Source organism: Triturus cristatus, chromosome 7, assembly GCF_964204655.1.
Source record: "Triturus cristatus chromosome 7, aTriCri1.1, whole genome shotgun sequence".
Classification (NCBI taxonomy): Eukaryota; Metazoa; Chordata; class Amphibia; order Caudata; family Salamandridae; genus Triturus; species Triturus cristatus.
Genome location: NC_140590.1, coordinates 519,641,048 through 519,659,805, shown reverse-complemented (window position 1 = coordinate 519,659,805; position 18,758 = coordinate 519,641,048). Strand labels below are relative to the sequence as shown.

The 18,758-nt window shown below is 47.9% G+C and overlaps 1 protein-coding gene across 9 annotated transcripts in view; it reads right to left on the bottom strand.

The window, feature by feature from the left end:
* Positions 1-477: 477 nt before the first annotated feature.
* TNRC6C (trinucleotide repeat containing adaptor 6C) overlaps positions 478-18,758 on the bottom strand; it is an 854,353-nt gene continuing 836,072 nt past the window's right edge. For all 9 annotated transcript variants that reach the window (XM_085616884.1, XM_085616886.1, XM_085616885.1 and 6 more), the window contains one exon: positions 478-3,812. In XM_085616884.1, the coding sequence (XP_085473010.1) occupies positions 3,452-3,812 (361 nt within the window). In that variant the 3' untranslated portion in view covers positions 478-3,451. The remainder of the gene's footprint in view (positions 3,813-18,758) is intronic.

Below are 18,758 nucleotides of genomic sequence, written 5' to 3'. Positions count from 1 at the left end.
GTTTTGCACAGATAAAATATTGGATTTTTTAAAAAACTGGCGTGTTGTCCTCTTGTAGTGTTTTCGCTGTATTACTGTTGGTTATGTGCAAATTCTTCACACACTGTCTCTGAGACAAGCCAGACTGCTCGTGCAAAGCTACCAAGGGGGGGAGCAGGGGTTTACTTATTAGTGTATACCTCTTATCCTGACTAGGAAGAAGGGTCCCTACTTGGATAGGGTAACAACCTGCCAACTAGAGACCCTCATTTCTAACAGTGGAGCTCCACAGTAATGTTTCAGAGGAGCTTTCTTCATGTGGAAGCTTCTTTCTGGCCTATATATAGCAGGAAACAATTCCAAAAAAAATGGAAATTGGGGGAAAACAAGACTAAAGAATATAAGAGGAAACATGAGCAGAACCTAGGTAATTATTAAATAACAAAGACTTTACCTACTGACCATTGCCAACCAAGGAAAACTCACGACCACTTTAACAGCCAAGTAAAACTGCAATTTATTAAGTTTCAAAGAAGCTCTTGTACTTTTTGAAAGCAACTTCAGGTGCATGTCTTCAACAATCACATATTCTATGAGGAGAAATAACATTAAAAGCCACAAATGTTTTTTTTTCCATTTTCTTTTTTTCTTTTAAACCTTAGAGTTACAGACATCTTCAATTCAAAATGAACAAGGCAAAAAAATGATACACTGAGAACTTTAACCCTTCATCTCCCGAAAATGTTAAGAGTATGTCTCTAAAAAATGCAATACTAATCTTCGGTATGGAAACTCTTGTAAATATATGAATGCTTGTGTGTCTATATAAATATAGCTATTAATATATATTTATAGGCACACACACACACATATTAATGTGCACATATATTCATTTTTCAGGTCTAGAACATGTGCAATGGCAATGAGATGTCACTACTTAGAAGAAAATAATAATTCTTTGTTTGTATTTTAGCTAAAACGACCTGCTAAATTTAGAGGAAAACAATCATCTTAAACTCTTGTGCATAGCTCCTGATCCTTTAAACCAGCTTTTTTCGATCAGCCACTTCACAGGATTTTCTTTTTCATTCAGTTCTTTAGATAAAACAATAGAGGTAATCTCCTTCCAACTCACCCCAACCTCAGTCACAAAAACATTTTAATGCACAAGTTCTCCTGATCAAAGCAGGCAAGGAACACAATAGTTCATAGCTTTTTTCATTTTTTTTTTTTAAAACATACTTTAGAAGTATGTGGTTCCATTGTCTTGTCTTCAGTTCAGAACAATCACAAACACAATGACCCTTGTTTATAACATAAAGCATTTGTATATATAAAGCACTCTTCAAACTGTATTTATTATGAGTTCATTATTTGGTGAAAATGTAACTGCTACAGAATACGTTTTTCTTCTTTTTTCAAACTTTTTTTCAGTATTTTCAGTGCTAGGAGTTATTTTTCTTATTTTTTTGTCTCCCTTTTTCCTTTTTCCTCATTTTCTTAAAAATAAAATGAAATGGTTTTGTGGAGTTTGCTCCTCTGGAAACATTGTCTTTTTCCTGAGACTTTTTCCACCATGTGCAAGGTAATGATCACAAACTGGTTATTTTTTTTTTCACCAGTAGACGAAGAGGAAAAAAGTTAAAATAACGAACATCCATTCATAAAAAAAAAGACAGTTGCTAAAGAATTTAACATTTCGTTGGTGTAAAGAGCAAAACAACTTTTCATATCCCCGAGCTCAGAAGTAGCATATCTTCGATTGGAAAATAGGTTTCTTTAAAGTGTGGAAGTCTTTTTTGGGGTCGGGGAAATAAATTTGTAAACAGGTGAGAGCCAAAATTGCAGACTCCTGCAACAGTTCAAAACCGGCAATGTCCAACGTGCTGTACACGGTCCTGCTTGCAGGGAATACCCTCCAACCTGTGTAGAGGGTTTCTATGGCCGCAGTAAGATAATAGCAGTATCTTCATTTTTTCTTCTTTTTTCATCTTTTCCAAAAGTAAACGGAAAAAAGTAAATCCCATGGGAAAAAGAATGGAGTACACTCAAGTAAATCTTTTCTTGCATTAGTCTTCAATAAAAGCCGCTAGAAGGTAGGTATGCGTGTTATTCTCCAGAGACACACGCGGTAAAGTCTTCTCATTTTTATCAACACAATAAGAAGTAGTCCTTGAGTAAACATTTACACATGAACTGTTATCAGCCCCATAACACACTTTCTTCTACAAATGTTTAGGATAATCTCCAGGAAGGACTGTCAACGATCAGTGCAAAGTTAGAAGTTAACAACATTGAAACGTTTCTTTTCTCTTTTGACCAATGAGCAAATGAAAAAAGCATATACTGAGTAAGGAGAAAATAATATAAAATGACATCACACTCCACTGAATGGTAGACACATGCACGCACTCCTGCTCACACACAGCAACATACTGAATGAACTTTTAAAAGAAAACCAAAAATATAGCATATATAGCATGTTTTTCCTAGAACCTATTAGTCTTTGACGTTGCACATATAAGTGTTCATGAACATTGGATGCCAGCTTGGAAGTGTACTTCGTCAGACTTCGAAACTGTTCACATTCCCTTAACGTGGGCCGGCGGGATTCAAGTATCTGCATTGTCTGATATGTTACTTTTTTTTTTTTTTTTTAATATTTTTGTTTTTTTGAGGGAGTTGGGGAGTTTAAAGACGAAAGCTGTCAAGAGAAAAAAAATGATGACAAAAGGGTAACAATGTGCATAGGCAGATCCGAAGGGAGTGAATACCGAATGTGTATTAGTCCATACTCCCAACTACAAGTCCATGCTTACTTTTTAGTACTGTATCGGTGAGAGCCACTTGTGTGCATGGGCGTACACAGAGACACGTGTGTGTGTGTGGATGCACACACATATCCAGCTCAACCCCCTTCTGATTACTGGATCTACCTCTGGAAATGTGCATAATCGCTCCAGGCTCATTTTAGATAGGCATAAATGCCCCCCAACCCCTCCCCACTCACCCTCCACAATGTGATAAGTGTGATAATATAACCCTTTCCAGAATGGTATCTAAAAAGTGCCCTTTTTCTTACTACCAGACTAAGCAGCGTTTATACTTTTTCATTTGCTTCAATGAGACTGCGCGGACATAAAAAAAAAAAAAGAGAAGAAATAAGAATGAAAAAAAAGAACAAATATGACCACCAGCTTTGCAAGTGACACTGACCAAAAACTGTGCAGCCCATACTGCATCATATTACAGTTCACAAGGGCTACGGTAGAACTTTCAAGCTTTGATACTGGATAGAAGTGCTATGGAAAAGGGCTACCAAAGTGGTCTGTTAAAGCTGGAGTCTTCATGAATCCGGACACTGGAAAGGGTTAATTTCATTTTGCTTTTTTTTCTTCTCATTTTCTTTGTTAAAAATGTTTTTCGTTAGTGCTGATGATTGCAATCCTCCATGCTACCTCCTCCCGGCTTCTTACATCGATTCACCGCTGAGGAGATCACCTGGAAGAAGGGTGTTCATAGGTGTTGGGCTTCTTATCACCCTGCCATCTTCGCTACTGGGGGGACCCCAAAGGCTGCTAGAGTACTGGGGGACCCCTCCCCATAGGAGGTCATTACTTCCTTTACCGCCCAGGCAGGGGGTGTTCCAGTGGCCTGTATCATTGCGCACCATGGAGTGTGAGCCGGTGGCAGGACCCATGCGAGCTTGGTTGTTTCCAGTGTTCGGTTGCCAGTTGGAAGTGGGCGGTAGTGGCTGACCTTGTGCTAAGAAACGATTGACTTCTTCTTCACCAGCGAACTCAGCAAGGATGGTAGTGTTTCCCAGAACACACCTAAACAGAGTGGGTAAAAAAACAATTTAATATATGGCTGTCTACAGATCACCAGAAACAAAAATTGTATTTACCCTGAAAACATCTGTTTGTGGCATTTAGTGCTGTAGATTCAAATGCAGTACATACTACTGCCATCTAGTGTTGCGCCCGGATGTGTGCAAGTTGTTTTTCTTCTAAGAATTATTCTGAAGTCATGAAGTAGTGTGACCCCATCTATTATATCTAATGCACATGGCCATCAGTTCAATTGGTAGATTGTTTTACTACACAATGGGTGAGGATGGAGCTGGATGAAAAGGATACAGGAGAGAGCGATGACCATGCAAGAGACGTAAGAAGGAATGATTACTTCAACAGCCAAAAGCTTCTAGGGAGGAGGGTGGGCACATGCAAACCTACAGCCCTACATGCCACAAACAGATGTTAACAGGGTAAGTAACATTTTCCAATCAATGCACGTTTTGTTGTAGATTCCACATGCTGTGCTTAGACTGTAAAGTAGTCCTCTCATGAGCAGGGCCTAGTCTGTGGGTTTTGCAGAAGACTGAAAAAGTGTGAGGAGTAGAGCTTGACAATGTTGGTTTCTTGGCGTGCTAGTCCAATAGTGCTTAGTGCAAGTGTTTGGTGAGAATCAAGTAGCAGCCTTATAAATGTCAGCTATTGGTTGTTGTCCAGGTAAGCCATAGAGCCCCCTTTTTCCTATTAGAGTGGGTTCTCAGGGAAGCAGGTAACACTCTTTGTTTTCGCATAACATTTCTGGTTACATTTAGCTATCCAACTGGCTGTGCCTAACTATGATAAAGCTTTCCCTTTATGCGGTTTAGAAAAAGCAACAAATATTTGTGGAGTCTTTCGAAAGGGTTTTGTTCTTTCTACATAATAAATTAAAGCTCATTTAACATCCAAGGTATGAAGAGCCATTTCTGCAATGGAGTAAGCTTGAGAAATGAAATGTGTTAGTTATATAGACTGGTTAAGGTGGAAAGGAGAAACCAATTCAGAAAAAATTTGGTGTTGATGCAAAAGACAATTCTATCCCTATCAATCTGAAAGAAGGGTTCTTCCAAGGTTAGAGCTAGGAGCTCACTAACCCATCATAGTGAGGTGATGGCCACAAGAAAAGCTGACTTCCAAGAGAGGAATTGAAGGGGGCATGCATGGAGAAGCTCAAACGAAGGACACAATTCTGGTAAGGATGATGTTGAGATTACACACGGGTGGGGGTAACAAGCACTGTTTTGGACGCTAGCTGCTTAAGAGTCAATGTGGTTTGAGAGCCAGTAGTGGACAAAACTTTTCCATTTGGCAGCATAATAGGAACGAGTAGTAAGCCTGCGTGCCTCCTGGAGTATATTTATACATTCGGGAGGTAGGTTGAGGTAACACTTCCAGAGCCAGATCACAAGGTTGAGACTTATGGAGTCAGGATGCCCGATTTCTCCATGGTTGTGAGAGAACACGTACGGCCTGTTGGGGAGCTTTTCTTGGCAAACCCCCTAAAGCTCGATTAGAGTGGTGTACCAGGGATGTCTGGTCCAGGTTGGAGCAACTAGGGTGAGGGAGGTCTGCTGAACCAAAAATGGCAAGAGGGAGAAAGGAGGAAAAGCATAAGAAAATATCCCTGACCAGTTCATCTCATGGACTGTGGATTCTGGAATCTGGAGACGAAGTTAGGGCATTAAGTGTTTTCTATTGAGTACTGGAGGGGTATTCTCAAGTGGAGTTTCCACTCGTGGACTTGTTGCTGGTGGCCAGTGGTAGGCCGTAGGTTCGTTCATCTTCCGCTCTACTGTTTTATTGTATTGCCTGTATTTCATTGTTGTGTCTGTGACTGCTGTTGTTCAGTCTTCCCCCGCTGCCTGTTCGTGGTCCGGGCCAGTTTTCCTCCCTCTGTTCCACTCGCTGTCCCCGTGTCTCTGCCTGGTTTTTCCTTCTGTACCCCTCGCTGCCCCCGTGCCACTCTGCCCGTTTTTGCCTTCTGTCTCTCGGCTACCCATGTATTTCTGTGCCCTCTTGCCTTCTGTGACACTCGTTTTAACTCTATTTTGTGCCCTTTTTGCCTTGTGTGCCACTCGTTTTCCCTCATTTTTTGTGCTCCTTTGCCTTCTGTTCCCTTCATCTTCCCTAACCGCCCCCGCCTCTGCGTCCCCACCCCCCTGACTGCCCATTCGCTGCCCCCTCCTCCCGCCTCCCAGCTGCTCCTCCCTCCCACCTCCCCATATATGCCGGCCGCTTTGCGTCGAAGGTGCGCCTTAGGCAAGCCCGTCTGCGCCTCGACTGCGCCAGAACCCCTGGCCCCCGCACTTGCCACTATGACACCAGCACTCTGCACGCTCTCAACTCCGGACCGACCCACACCTGCTTCAAGGCTGCCCCGAAACGCACACACGGACCCTTCACCTGCCGGAACTGCATCTACACCAGCCTCAGAGCCGACGAACCACCCACCAAGAAAGACCCCAACCACCTCCGATGCATACTACTGAACACCCGCTCCGCACGCAAACACGCCGTCGAGCTCTGGGACCTGCTCAACACAACATCCCCGGACGTCGCCTTCCTGACAGAGACCTGGCTGAACGACTCCTCCGCACCCGACATCGCCATAGCCATCCCAGACAGCTACAAGATCACCCACAGAGACCACACCAACGGAGTCGGAGGAGGAATCGCCATCGTCCACAAGAACAGCATCAGGGTCTCGACAAGCACCGACGACGCGCTCAGCACCGCTGAACACATGCACTTTCAGATCCACACAGACCCTAACTCCACCCTCCGAGGCACCCTCGTCTACCGACCCTCCCGGACCCTGTCCCCAGTTCAGCGACTCAATCACCGACTTAATCAGCACGCACGCCCTGACCTCCACCGACTACATCCTTCTCAGAGACCTCAACTTTCACATTGAGAACAACAACGACAACTCCACAACCCTGATCGATAGCCTAGCCAACCTCGGACTGAAGCAACTCGTCACAATGCCCACCCACTCCGCCGGCCACACGCTCGACCCAGTCTTCTCCTCAAGCCCGCACATCCCCGTCAGCCACACCACCGAACTCCTCTGGACCGACCACCGCTGCATACACTTCGTGCCTTCCAGAAACCCACCATACACCAACGCACCCAACAGATCCCCAGCCGCTTCTGGAGCAAAATCACCGAAGACCAACTACATGCAAACCTCTCTCTCAGCCCACCCACCGAACCCTCCAACACCGACGACGCTGCCCACAGCCTCAGACGCTGGATCGAGGACTGCGCCAACACCCTCGGTCCGCTGAAGAAACCCCCCCACAGAGACACCAGAAAGAGGGCCACCTGGTTCACCCCAGAACTCCTTGCCTCCAAGCAAGCCTGCCGGAAACTAGAGAAGGAATGGCACAGTGAACAAACTCCGGACAGCCACGCAGCACACAACGACGCCATCCGCAACCACCACCACCTCATCAGGGCGGCCAAGAGGACCTCCTTCAAAGACCACCTCAACAACAACACACACAATAGCAAGGAGCTCTTCAAAATCGTGAAGGAACTCTTCAACCCCAGCTCCAACACCGATGACATCAGCCGTCGCAAGTCCTGTGCGACTCCCTCGCAACCTTCTTCCACCGCAAGATAGCAGACATCCACGACAGCTTCAACACCCAGACAGCCCCAACAGACAGGAAACACAACAGACCCTCCGCACACCATCGACCACGACCCCCTGCTAGCCTGGGCCAGCGTGAGCATCGATGACACCATCAAGACCATGAGCACAATCCACTCCGGCTCTCCGTCAGACCCATTCCTGCACCACGTCTTCAACAAAGCAAGCAGCTCCATCGCACCACACCTGCGCAACGTCATCAATCTCTCCCTCGAGACCGCGACCTTCCTAGAGAACAGGAAACACGGCGAGATAAACGCCCTACTCAAAAACCCTAAGGCAGACCCAAGAGACCTCAAGAACTTCCGGTCCATCTCTCTTGTCCCCTTCCCGGCCAAGGTCATCGAGAAAATCATCAACAGACAGCTAACCCGATACCTCGAAGAAAACAGAATCCTGGACCCTTCCCAGTCAGGGTTCCGCAGCAACCACAGCTCCGAGACTGCCCTCATCGCCACCACCGACATCAGGACCCTGCTGGACAACGGTGAGACCACAGCACACATTCTCCTAGACATCTCTGCTGCCTTCGACACCGTCTGCCACTGCACACTACACGCACGTTTCCACGCCGCAGGGATCGGAGACAAGGCTCTGGAATGGACCACCTCCTTCCTCTCCGGCAGAACCCAGAGCGTCCGCCTCCCCCATTCCATTCCAAAGCCTCCGAGATCATCTGCGGCGTACCCCAGGGATCCTCCCTCAGCCCAACACTGTTCAACGTTTACATGGCCCCGCTCGCACATGTCGCCCGGCAGCACGACCTCAACATAATCTCCTACGCCGACGACACTCAACTGATCATCTCCCTCACAAAGGACCCCATCACCGCCAAAGCCAACCTCCACGAAGGAATGAAGGCCGTCGCCGACTGGATGAAGATCAGCCATCTGAAGCTGAACTCGGACAAGACGAAGGTCCTCATCCTCGGCTCCAACCCTTCAGCCTGGGACGACTCCTGGTGGCCGACGGCACTAGGGGCAGCCCAGACACCCACCGACCACGCACGCAACCTGGGAATCATCCTCGACTCAACACTATCAATGACCAAGCAAGTCAACGCCGTTTCCTCCTCCTGCTTCAACACCCTCCGCATGCTCCGCAAGATCTACAGATGGATCCCGACAGATACAAGAAAGACAGTCACCCAGGCCCTCGTCAGCAGCAGATTCGACTACGGTAACGCCCTCTACGCGGGAGCCCCGACCAAACTCATCAAATGACTACAACGCATCCAAAACGCCTCGGCATGACTGATCCTCGACGTACGACGACATGGCCACATCACCCCCCACTTGAGAAACCTGCACTGGCTCCCCGTCAACAAGAGGATATCCTTCAAGTTCCTCATCCACGCACACAAAGCACTCCACAAGACCGGCCCAGCCTACCTCAACAGACGGCTCTCCTTCTACATCCCCAACCGCCAGCTACGCCCCGCCGACCTCTCACTCGCCACCGTCCCGCGCATCCGAAGAACAACCACCGGCGGGAGATCCTTCTCCTACCTCGCTGCCAAGACATGGAACACCCTCCCACTGAGCCTACGACAGACCCAAGACCAGCTGACCTTCAAGAGGACACTCAAGACCTGGCTGTTCGATCAGTAGCGACCACCCCCGCGCCTTGAGACACTCGCAGGTATGTAGTGCGCTTTACAGATGATTGATTGATTTGTAAGTTTGGAACCACTTTGATTGCTCCTTTTTGTAACATGACTGATTTGGCATAAGTTCTTTCAGATGGGCAGGAGGAGAATTTGGGGGACATTTTCACAAATTCTAGGGTGTGTCCTCTGGAGACTATGTCCAAAACCCATCGATCTGTTGTGATGGCAGACCAGTTTGAGAAGAAACCGGAGATTCGTCCTCCAACTTTGGCTGGGTTGTTGAGTAGAGTGGTCGGCAGGTGGCGGCTGTCACTGCTTTTTTGAGGAATCTCTGCCTCTGTAGGAAGATTTTACTCTGTACTGCTTATAAGAGGCAGCTGGTGAATGACGGCTCGTCTGCTGTTGCTGTGAGGAAGAGTAACGTTGTTTTCCCTGATAAGACTGGTACGGTCTGTTCTGATTGTAACCTCCTCGAAAGGAATAGGAGGAACCATGACCCCTCGCACCACGAAAAGGCTGCTTCTTAAATTGTTAAGTGCCAAGAGCACGTGCGGTGTGAGTATCTTTAATTGCTTGGAGGGCATCATCTGTGTGCTGTCCGAAAAGTGACTCGCCGTCGAAAGGCATATTGATAATTTTTGTTTGCACTTCTTGGCGAAAGGAAGTAGCCCTTAACCAGCCCCATCTTCGGAGGACCGCTGCTCCGGCCAGCTGGCAAAAACCTGTTGAAGAGATATCCACTGCGCAGTCAATGATCTCGGCAGAGATCTTCTCAACCTCCTGGAGAATCTTTAAAGCTTCGGTTTTAGTGTCTTCAGGCAATAGATCGATAAAAGGAGAAATTTCCGACCACATTTGCCTATCATACCGGCCTAGAAAGGCAAGTGAATTAGCCGCCCGGACAGTAGTTGCCGCCATGGTGGAAAAATGTTTCCCCAATGGCATCAAGGCATCTGCCCTCTCGATCAGGAGGAGCTGACAAAGGAGAGGAAGGATTCCTGGCACGATGTTGAGCCGCCTGTGAAATAACCAAATCCGGCTTTGTTTCACCAATTAAACAGGCTGGTGAATTGTCTGGTGCCTTGTACTTTTTATCCAAACGCGGCAGGACTGCAGGGATGGAGACAGGGGTCTTCATGACCTTCAAACCCTCCTGCCAGATGAAATCAACTATAGGTATCGCCCGAACAAGTTTCTGTGGTTGACTCTTGAAATCATATAAAAACAAAATCAACGTCCTTTGAAACCATAGGGAGATTAAATCTTTTGGCTGCTCTGTCCAGGAGGACATTAAATCCGCCTATATCCACAGGTGGAGAATCAACAGGAGTAGGAGTGGTAGGTGACGGAGTCTGGATCTGGTAATTGTCCCACTCAGTAAGAAGGGATCTATAATCTAATTCACCTTCTTCTCTGTCCTCAGTCGTATGAGTTTCCTCTATGTTTTGAGCAGTCGATGGCCCCGGAGAAGCAGCTGGGGACGGCCCACTAAGTGATGAAGGTGGAGGAATAGGCGTCTGAGGGATCGAAGAGGCTGGTTCAGAAAGTGGAAAACGGCGGTAGTAGTCATCCAGCATATGTTGTAAATTTGAAACGAGTAACAAAGGCATCTGTGCAGCCGGATTTTCAGACTGTGATTGGATATTTGGCACTGAATAATAGTCAGTCTTGTTCATCATCTATGTCCTGGCATTTAATGAGGAGCTCTGAAGGACTACGAGCAGTTTGGAACACATCATCCTCATCTGAATCTTCCTCATCAGCCCCATAATCAAATAGTTGCACTGGAAGATTAGGAGAAGCTTGTATTGGTAATAAAAGGTCCATTGAAGACTGTCTACGCTGAAGCAAAGAGACTTTTTTTGGTTCTCTAGGTGGCAAAAGAGCTGCTGAAGGCTTCAAAGGCACTAGAAGCATCAAACCTGGAGGTGATACCAGAGATTCCGCTGACGAAGTTGCAGCCGTCGACGAAAGACATGCTTGCTCCTCCATTTGTAAAGACTTCGCCCTCGTCAGTGAAGCAACCGTCGACAAAGCAACCGTTCACGAAGCAACCGTCGATAGGACAGGCGTCGACGAGGCCGGCGTCAGCAAGGTAAGCGTCGATGGAGCCAATAGATGTTTGGAGGATCCCATCGACGAAAAGGCGCCCGTCGACGAAAGTTTCTTCTTTTTCGTAGTCTACGAAGAGGTAGAAGACCATTTAGACCTCACCGTCACTGAGACCAGCATCGACGGGGAAGACGCCGACATCACCATTACAGGTTTAGGTGAAGAGAAGGTAGCAGTCGTCGTAGTTGTGACAACGGAGGACTTCGTAGACGGCGGAATCGCCAAGCTCGTTGACGAGGCACCAGTTTTCGGAGGTAAAAGTCTCTCCGACACGGATTTGGATGCCTGAGACTTAGATCTCGGAGGCATAGAAGGTGGAGATTGACCCTTAGAGGGAGCTGGAATCCCTTTAGAAGAGGAAGGCTGGTCTTCAAGCTTAGAAGAGTGGTGTTTCTTCCGCACCTTAGCCTTAGGAGATGACATCTCCGCCACACTAGCCCTTTTCTTTGAGGCAACAGTCTTGAGAGAGGAATCACTCTCCACATCAGATAAAGGGTCATCCTTCATTTTGAGCTTCTGTAGCCACAGTAGTCGTTGTCCTTCTCTGTCCCTTAAGGTCTTATGAGGAAAAGTCCTGCATATTTTACAGTCTCTCACCTGATGGTCAGGGTGTACGCAGTAAATACACTTCTTGTGTGGGTCTTCGGAGTGAAGTCGCAATTTTCCACAAGACTCAGTGTCTGAAGAGTGATCTCTTTGTAGTAGACATACTATAGATGTACGCTGGATTCTTGAAGAGAAAAGTTGAAGTACTGAGCAGAGCTCAGGGAGACTCCCTTCACACGACGTGCGGTAGAAACTCTGAGGGTTCTGAGCCTCTGGGGAGAAGGTTCTAGTGGGTGCTGACGCCTGATTGGCTGGAGTTTGGACTATATCTAATGACTTGGGCGAGCTAATAAAGTGACACATTTTTTCCTATTGACTTATGTTACAATACTTCCTATGGAATTGTTTTGCTATGCTATTGTTATACTATGGATGGCAAATGCTACTTACCAGTATGCATCTGTTCTTGGCATGTAGAGCTGCAGATCTACACACTGTGCATAGATCGCCATCTGGTGTTGGGGCCGGATGTTGCAGTTGTTTTTCTCTTGGAAAGTCTTTGGAAGTCACGAGGTATGTGACTCCTCCTTTGGATCGTATTGCGCATGAGGTTCGGCTCCATCCTCAGATTGTTTGTCGCCAGCAGGGAAATGATGGAGCGTAGTAATAACAGTGAAGATGCCCATGTGTGCTGTATCTAAATAAGATAACCTGGAACAGATAAAGGTAGCCGGGGAGGCGGGTGGGCGTGTGTACATCTGCAGCTCTACATGCCGAGAACAGATGCATACTGGTAAGTAGCATTTGCCGTTCGAGGCATATGAGCTGCAGATTACACACTGTGCATAGATTGTATAGCAGTACCCATCCCAAGCGGCAACCACCAGTATCTGTTGCAGTGGTTTAAAACAATGTTTTGAGTACAGCCTGGCCCACACTAGCTTGTTGCTTAGCCTGCACATCTACACAATAGTGTTTAGTGAAAGTGCGCGGTGTTGACCATGTAGCTGCTTTGCAGATATCATCTAAGGGGACGTTCCCTAAGAATGCAATGGAAGCTCCTATCTTACGTGTAGAGTGGGCTTTAGGGGGAACAGATAGCGTTCGTTTTGCTTTGTGGTAGCAAATCTGAATGCATTTGACAATCCACCTAGCTATGCCAGATTTGGAGATGGGGTTGCCTTTATGTGGTGGTGAGAAGGAAACGAACAGTTGTTTGGTCTTACGAAAGGGTTGTGTTCTCTTGATGTAGTAGAGTAAGGCTTTTTTGACATCTAATGTGTGGAGAGCTCTTTCTGCAACGGTTTGTGGTTGCGAGAAGAATACAGGTAGTTCCACAGATTGGTTTAGGTGAAAAGGAGAGATGACTTTAGGGAGGAATTCTGGGTTAGTACGGAGAACAACCTTGTTACGGTGCATTTGCAGAAAAGGTTCTTGAATGGTGAGTGCTTGTATTTCACTGACCCTTCTAAGGGAAGTGATGGCTACAAGAAAGCAGTTTTCCATGTTAGGAATTGAAGTTCACATTTGTGTAGAGGTTCAAAGGGTGGGCCCATTAGTCTAGTGAGAACGATGTTTAGGTTCCACACAGGTGAGGGTGGCACTCTGGGGGGAATTATTCTTTTGAGGCCTTCCATGATGGCTTTTATGGCAGGTACTCGAAAGAGTGATAGATGTTGCCTGTTTTGCAGGTAAGCTGCTATGGCTGCAAGGTGCAGTCTAATAGACGTGTAGGATAGATTGCATCTTTGAAGGTGTAGTAAATAGCCTACGATGTGTTGAATGGACACATCTAGGGGATCAAAGTTATTGTTGTGGTAATAGACCACAAAACGTTTCCACTTGGCTGCGTTGCAAGCTCTAGTGGTTGGTCGCCTAGCCTCTCTAATGACATTCATACAGTCAGGAGGAAGATTTAGATAACCGAATTCCAGGATTTCAGGAGCCAAATCGCAAGGTTGAGCTGAGCTGGGTCCGGGTGCCTGATCTCTCCATGGTTCTGGGTTAAGAGGCTTGGAGAGAGGTGTTATTTTTGGATCGGTACTACAGATAGTTTCAGCAGTGTGGTGTACCACGGGTTGTCTGGCCCACGTTGGAGCTACTAGGAGAAGAGTGAAGGAGTGTTGTTGTAGTTTGCGCACCACTAAGGGAATGAGTGGGAGAGGCGGAAAAGCGTACGCAAATCTGCCTGACCAGTTCATCCATATCGCATTGCCTTTGGATAGTGGGTGTGGCTATCTGGTGGCGAAGCTTGGGCATTTGGCGTTTTCGTGGGTGGCAAAGAGGTCTATCTGTGGATGCCCCCACATTTGAAAGTACGGGTGAAGAACTTGTGGATGGAGTTCCCACTCGTGGATTTGTTGTGTTTGTCTGCTCAGCAGATCCACTATGGTCTTCTGGACTCCTGGGACATGTTGGGGTAGGAGGAAGATTTTTTGCGGTATGGCCCATCTCCATATGCTCTGTGCTAGTTGAGAGAGCTGCAGAGAGTGTGTGCCGCCTTGTTTTTGTATATAGTACATGGCTGTCATGTTGTCTGTGCGGACTAGGACGGCCTTGCCTGATTTGTGTGGTTGAAAAGCCTTTAGTGCTAAGAATATTGCTAGTAGCTCCAGATGGTTGATGTGGAGCAACTTTTGCTGAGGTGTCCCCCTGCATGGTGTGATGTAGTAGGTGAGCTCCCTAGCCGGAGAGCGATGCGTCCACTTTTAGTACTATCTGAGGAACAGGGTCCAGGAACGGTCGCCCTTTGGAAAGGTTTTTGGTGGTCCACCACTGCAGAGAGCGATGGGCACGACCGTCTACCAACACCAGATCTGTCAGTTGACCCTGGGCCTGGTTCCATTGGCGCGCTAAGCATTCTTGGAGAGGACGCATTTGGAGTCTTGCATGAGGTACTATGAAGATGCAAGAGGAAGTCCTTGGGTAGGAGTGGAGGCAGAGCGGGAGGTATTAGTTTTGCCTCTGCCTTTATTATTGTTACACCTGTAGCCACCTCTCTGGTAGCCCCTAGTGAAGGTGGATTGTGTAGGGGCTTTATAGGACGTAGAAGCGCCGGATTAGCCTCTAGATGTGCTTCGAAAGGAAGAACGGCGAAAGGAGCGCCTAGGAGGGTGTGACTGTAAGGCTCCCATAGATTTTGCCCAATCGGTGTCTTTCTTCATTTTTTCAAGGGCTACGTCTGGGCCAAAGAGATGTTCTTGGTCAAAGGGGTGGTTAAGGATGGAAGCCTGTACCTCCGGTTTAAAAACGGAAATTCGCAGACAGGCATGCCTACGAAGGAGGACGCTGGTGTTAATTGCCCTAGAGGCGGTATCGGCAACATCGAGGGCGCAGCGTATGGAGGTGTTGGTGATGGTTTTTCCTTCCTGTATTCGCTCGTTGGCTCTAATTTTTGTACTTGTCAGGGAGATGCTGCATGATTGCTTCTAGCTCATCATAGTGTGCCCTGTCGTATCGTGCTAAAGAACAAGTTACTTACCTTCGGTAACGCTTTTTCTGGTGGATACAGTATCTGCCTGTAGATTCCCCACCTTGTGAATATCCCCTGCGCCAGCAACATTCGGAAACTTTTGTAGGAGTTCACGCCGATGAGGTCGAAGACGAAGTCACAGAGACACGGCTCCGCTCGCGACTCCGCTGACGTCACCGGCTCCATAAGAAGACCTAGTCGGCGTGATGACGTCAGTTCCGCCCTTTTTTCCGTGCCTTCGAGGCACACGGACGGACTGACAGCAATATATACACAGTACATAGTATTCAAGCAACACACACAGTGTGGGGAATAAATAGAAAGGCAAAAGAAATAACACAATGCCCTTGACAGTAACAAATACATCTTGAAACACCATCATATACTGAAGGTATACAAGGGTGGACAACAGGGAGGCGGGTGGGTCAGTGAGGAATCCACAGGCAGATACTGTATCCACCGGAAAAAGCGTTACCGAAGGTAAGTAACTTGTTCTTCTGATGGATACATCTGCCAGTGGATTCCTCACCTTGTGAAAAGATTCCCACAGCAGTCCCACTCCCGGAGGAGGGTGTCCGCCCTTCTATACCAGAAAGTCCTGAAGGACGGAACGAGCAAAGTGTCCGTCCCTCCTCACCTCGGTGTCTAAGCAGTAATGCTTTGCGAAAGTGTGAAGGGAGGCCCAAGTTGCCGCCCTACAAATGTCCTCCCAGGAACACCTCTAGACAAACCAGAAGTGGAAGACTTATCTCTAGTGGAATGAGCCCTCAAACCCTCTGGAGGTTCCTTACCAGCCAAAGAGTAGCATATCTTGATGCACAAGACAAGCCATCTGGAAAGGGTGCGCTTGTGCACCGCTCTGCCTTTCCTGCAGCCAACAAAGCCCACGAAGAGCTGGTCATCAACTCGAAAGTCTTTTGTCCTGTCAAGGTAGAAGCTCACCGCCCTCTTAGGGTCCAAGCGGTGAAGTCTCTCCTCCTCCTTGGAAGGGTGTGGGGGGGGGGGGATAGAAGGTAGGAAGGGTAATGGACTGCCCCAGATGGAAAGGAGTTACCACCTTTGGCAGAAAAGCAGCCCTGGTCCTGAGTACCATTCTTTCAGCATGGATGGTCAAGAACGGGGGTTTTGAACTCAGAGCTTGAAGCTCACTTACCCTCCTTGCCGAGGTGATCGCAATGAGAAAAACAGTCTTGAAAGACAACAATCTCAAGGGACACTTGTGCAAGGGCTCGAAGGGAGAACCCATAAGATAAGTTAAGACAAGTTTTAAGTCCCATTGAGGCACAATAAAAGGAGTAGGAGGAAACTTGTTTGTAAGGTCCTTTAGAAATCGTAAAACAATAGGTGATTTGAACAAAGACGGCTGATCCGGCAAGCAAAGGAAAGCCGACAAAGCCGATAAGTATCCCTTAACAGTGGCCACAGCAAAGCCTTGCTGAGCAAGAGAAGGGGCAAACTGCAGAATGTCAGATAAACGAGCCCTCAAAGGATCAATTGATTTCTCTCCACACCAGAGAACAAATTTAGACCACCTATAGGAATAGATAGATTTAGTGGAATGACGTCTGGCAGACAAAATTACATCTACCACATCTGGCGGGAGAGAGAAAGAATTCAGGTTGCCCCGTTCAATCTCCAGGAATGAAAGTGTAAGCTCTGGAGGTGGGGGTGTAGAACCTGCTCCTCCGACTGCGAGAGGAGGTCTGCCCTCAGAGGGAGACAGAGCGGAGGGCACGAGGAGAGGTGGAGAAGATCTGTATACCACACCCTTCTTGGCCAATCCGGGGCGATCAATAAGACTTGGGCCCGGTCTTGGCGAATCTTCCTCAGAACCCGAGGAATCAAGGGTATGGGAGGAAACGCGTAAAGGAGATGTGAATCCCACCTCAACTGAAACGCGTCCCCCAAAGCTCCCTGCAACGGAAACTGGAGACTGCAGAAGGACGGGCAGTGAGCGTTCTCACGAGTGGCAAACAGGTCCACCCGAGGAGTTCCCCACATCCGAAAGACGTGACGAACCACCTCCGGATGAAGCCTCCACTCGTGGTCGGCGGAGAACTGCCGACAGACTGTCTGCACGTACATTTAGAACCCCGGCCAGATGATTTGCCAACAGACAAATTTGATGATCCGGAGCCCAGGACCAGAGACGCAGAGCCTCTCTGCAGAGACAATGCGACCCCACTCCTCTCCCTGCTTGTTGACATACCACATCGTGGTAGTGTTGTCTGTCAGGACTTGAACCGACTGACTGCGAAGGGAAGGGAGGAAGGCCTTGAGCGCCAAACGTATCGCCCGCAATTCCAGAAGGTTTATGTGAAGCAACCTTTCCTCTGGAGACCAAAGACCCTAGATCTCCAGATCCCCCAGATGAGCAACCCACCCTTAAGTGGATGCATCCGTTATTACTGTGGCCACCGATGGAGGTAGATGGAAGGGCTTTCCTTGAGACAGATTGCCCTCCACGCTCCACCAAGACAGATCCGCCGCAGCTTCTCTGGAGATCCTCACAGACTCCCTGAGATCTCCTTTGTGCTGATACCATTGCCTGCGGAGGCACCACTGGAGCGCCCTCATGTGCCAGCGTGCATGGTTGACCAACAGAATGCAGGAAGCAAACAGACCGAGCAGACGAAGGACCTTCAGGACTGGAACGACCGCTCCATTGTAAAATAAAGGAATCAATTCCTGTATGTCGAGAATCCTCTGAGGAGGTGGGAATGCCCGACACACAGTAGTGTCCAGTACCGCACCTATGAACAGGTTGCGCTGAGAGGGCACCAGGTGAGATTTGGGCACGTTTATCGAGAAACCCAATTGGTACAACAGCTGACTTGTATCCTGCAGATGATGAAGCACCTTCTCTGGAGACTCCGCTTTGATCAGCCAGTCGTCCAGATAGGGGAAAACTGAAATCCCCGACCTTCTGAGATGGGCTGCCACCACTGCCATCACCTTCGTGAAGACTCGAGGTGCAGTAGTAAGACCAAACGGAAGGACCGCAAACTGATAATGCAGCGACCTTACCGTAAACCGGAGATACTTCAGGATGGGGATGTGAAAATACGCATCCTGCAGGTCGATCGACACCATCCAGTCCTCCTGATACAACGCTTGAAGAACCTGCGCAAGGGTGAGCATCTTGAACTTCTCTTGCTTCAGATAAAGATTCAAGATCCTGAGGTCCAATATCGGACGCAATCTGCCGTCCTTTTTCGGAATCAGGAAAAACCGAGAGTAGCATCCCTGACCCCACTCCTGCTCTGGAACCACCTCTATCGCACCTTTCTCTAGTAACTTCAGGACTTCCTCCTGTAGGAGGAGACGGTGGTTCTCTGAACAAGCCCCTTGACAAGGAGGGTAATTTGGAGGGAATTCCCGAAAGGGAAGGGCGTACCCATTTTCTACAAGATCTAGAACCCAAAGGTCTGTAGTAACCGATTCCCAATCTTGTAGAAAATGGGTAAGCCGGCCCCCCACAGGACCAACATGATCCAGAATGGTGGATCTGGGGCTGCTTTACGGTGGTGGGAGGGGCTGAGGAAGAGG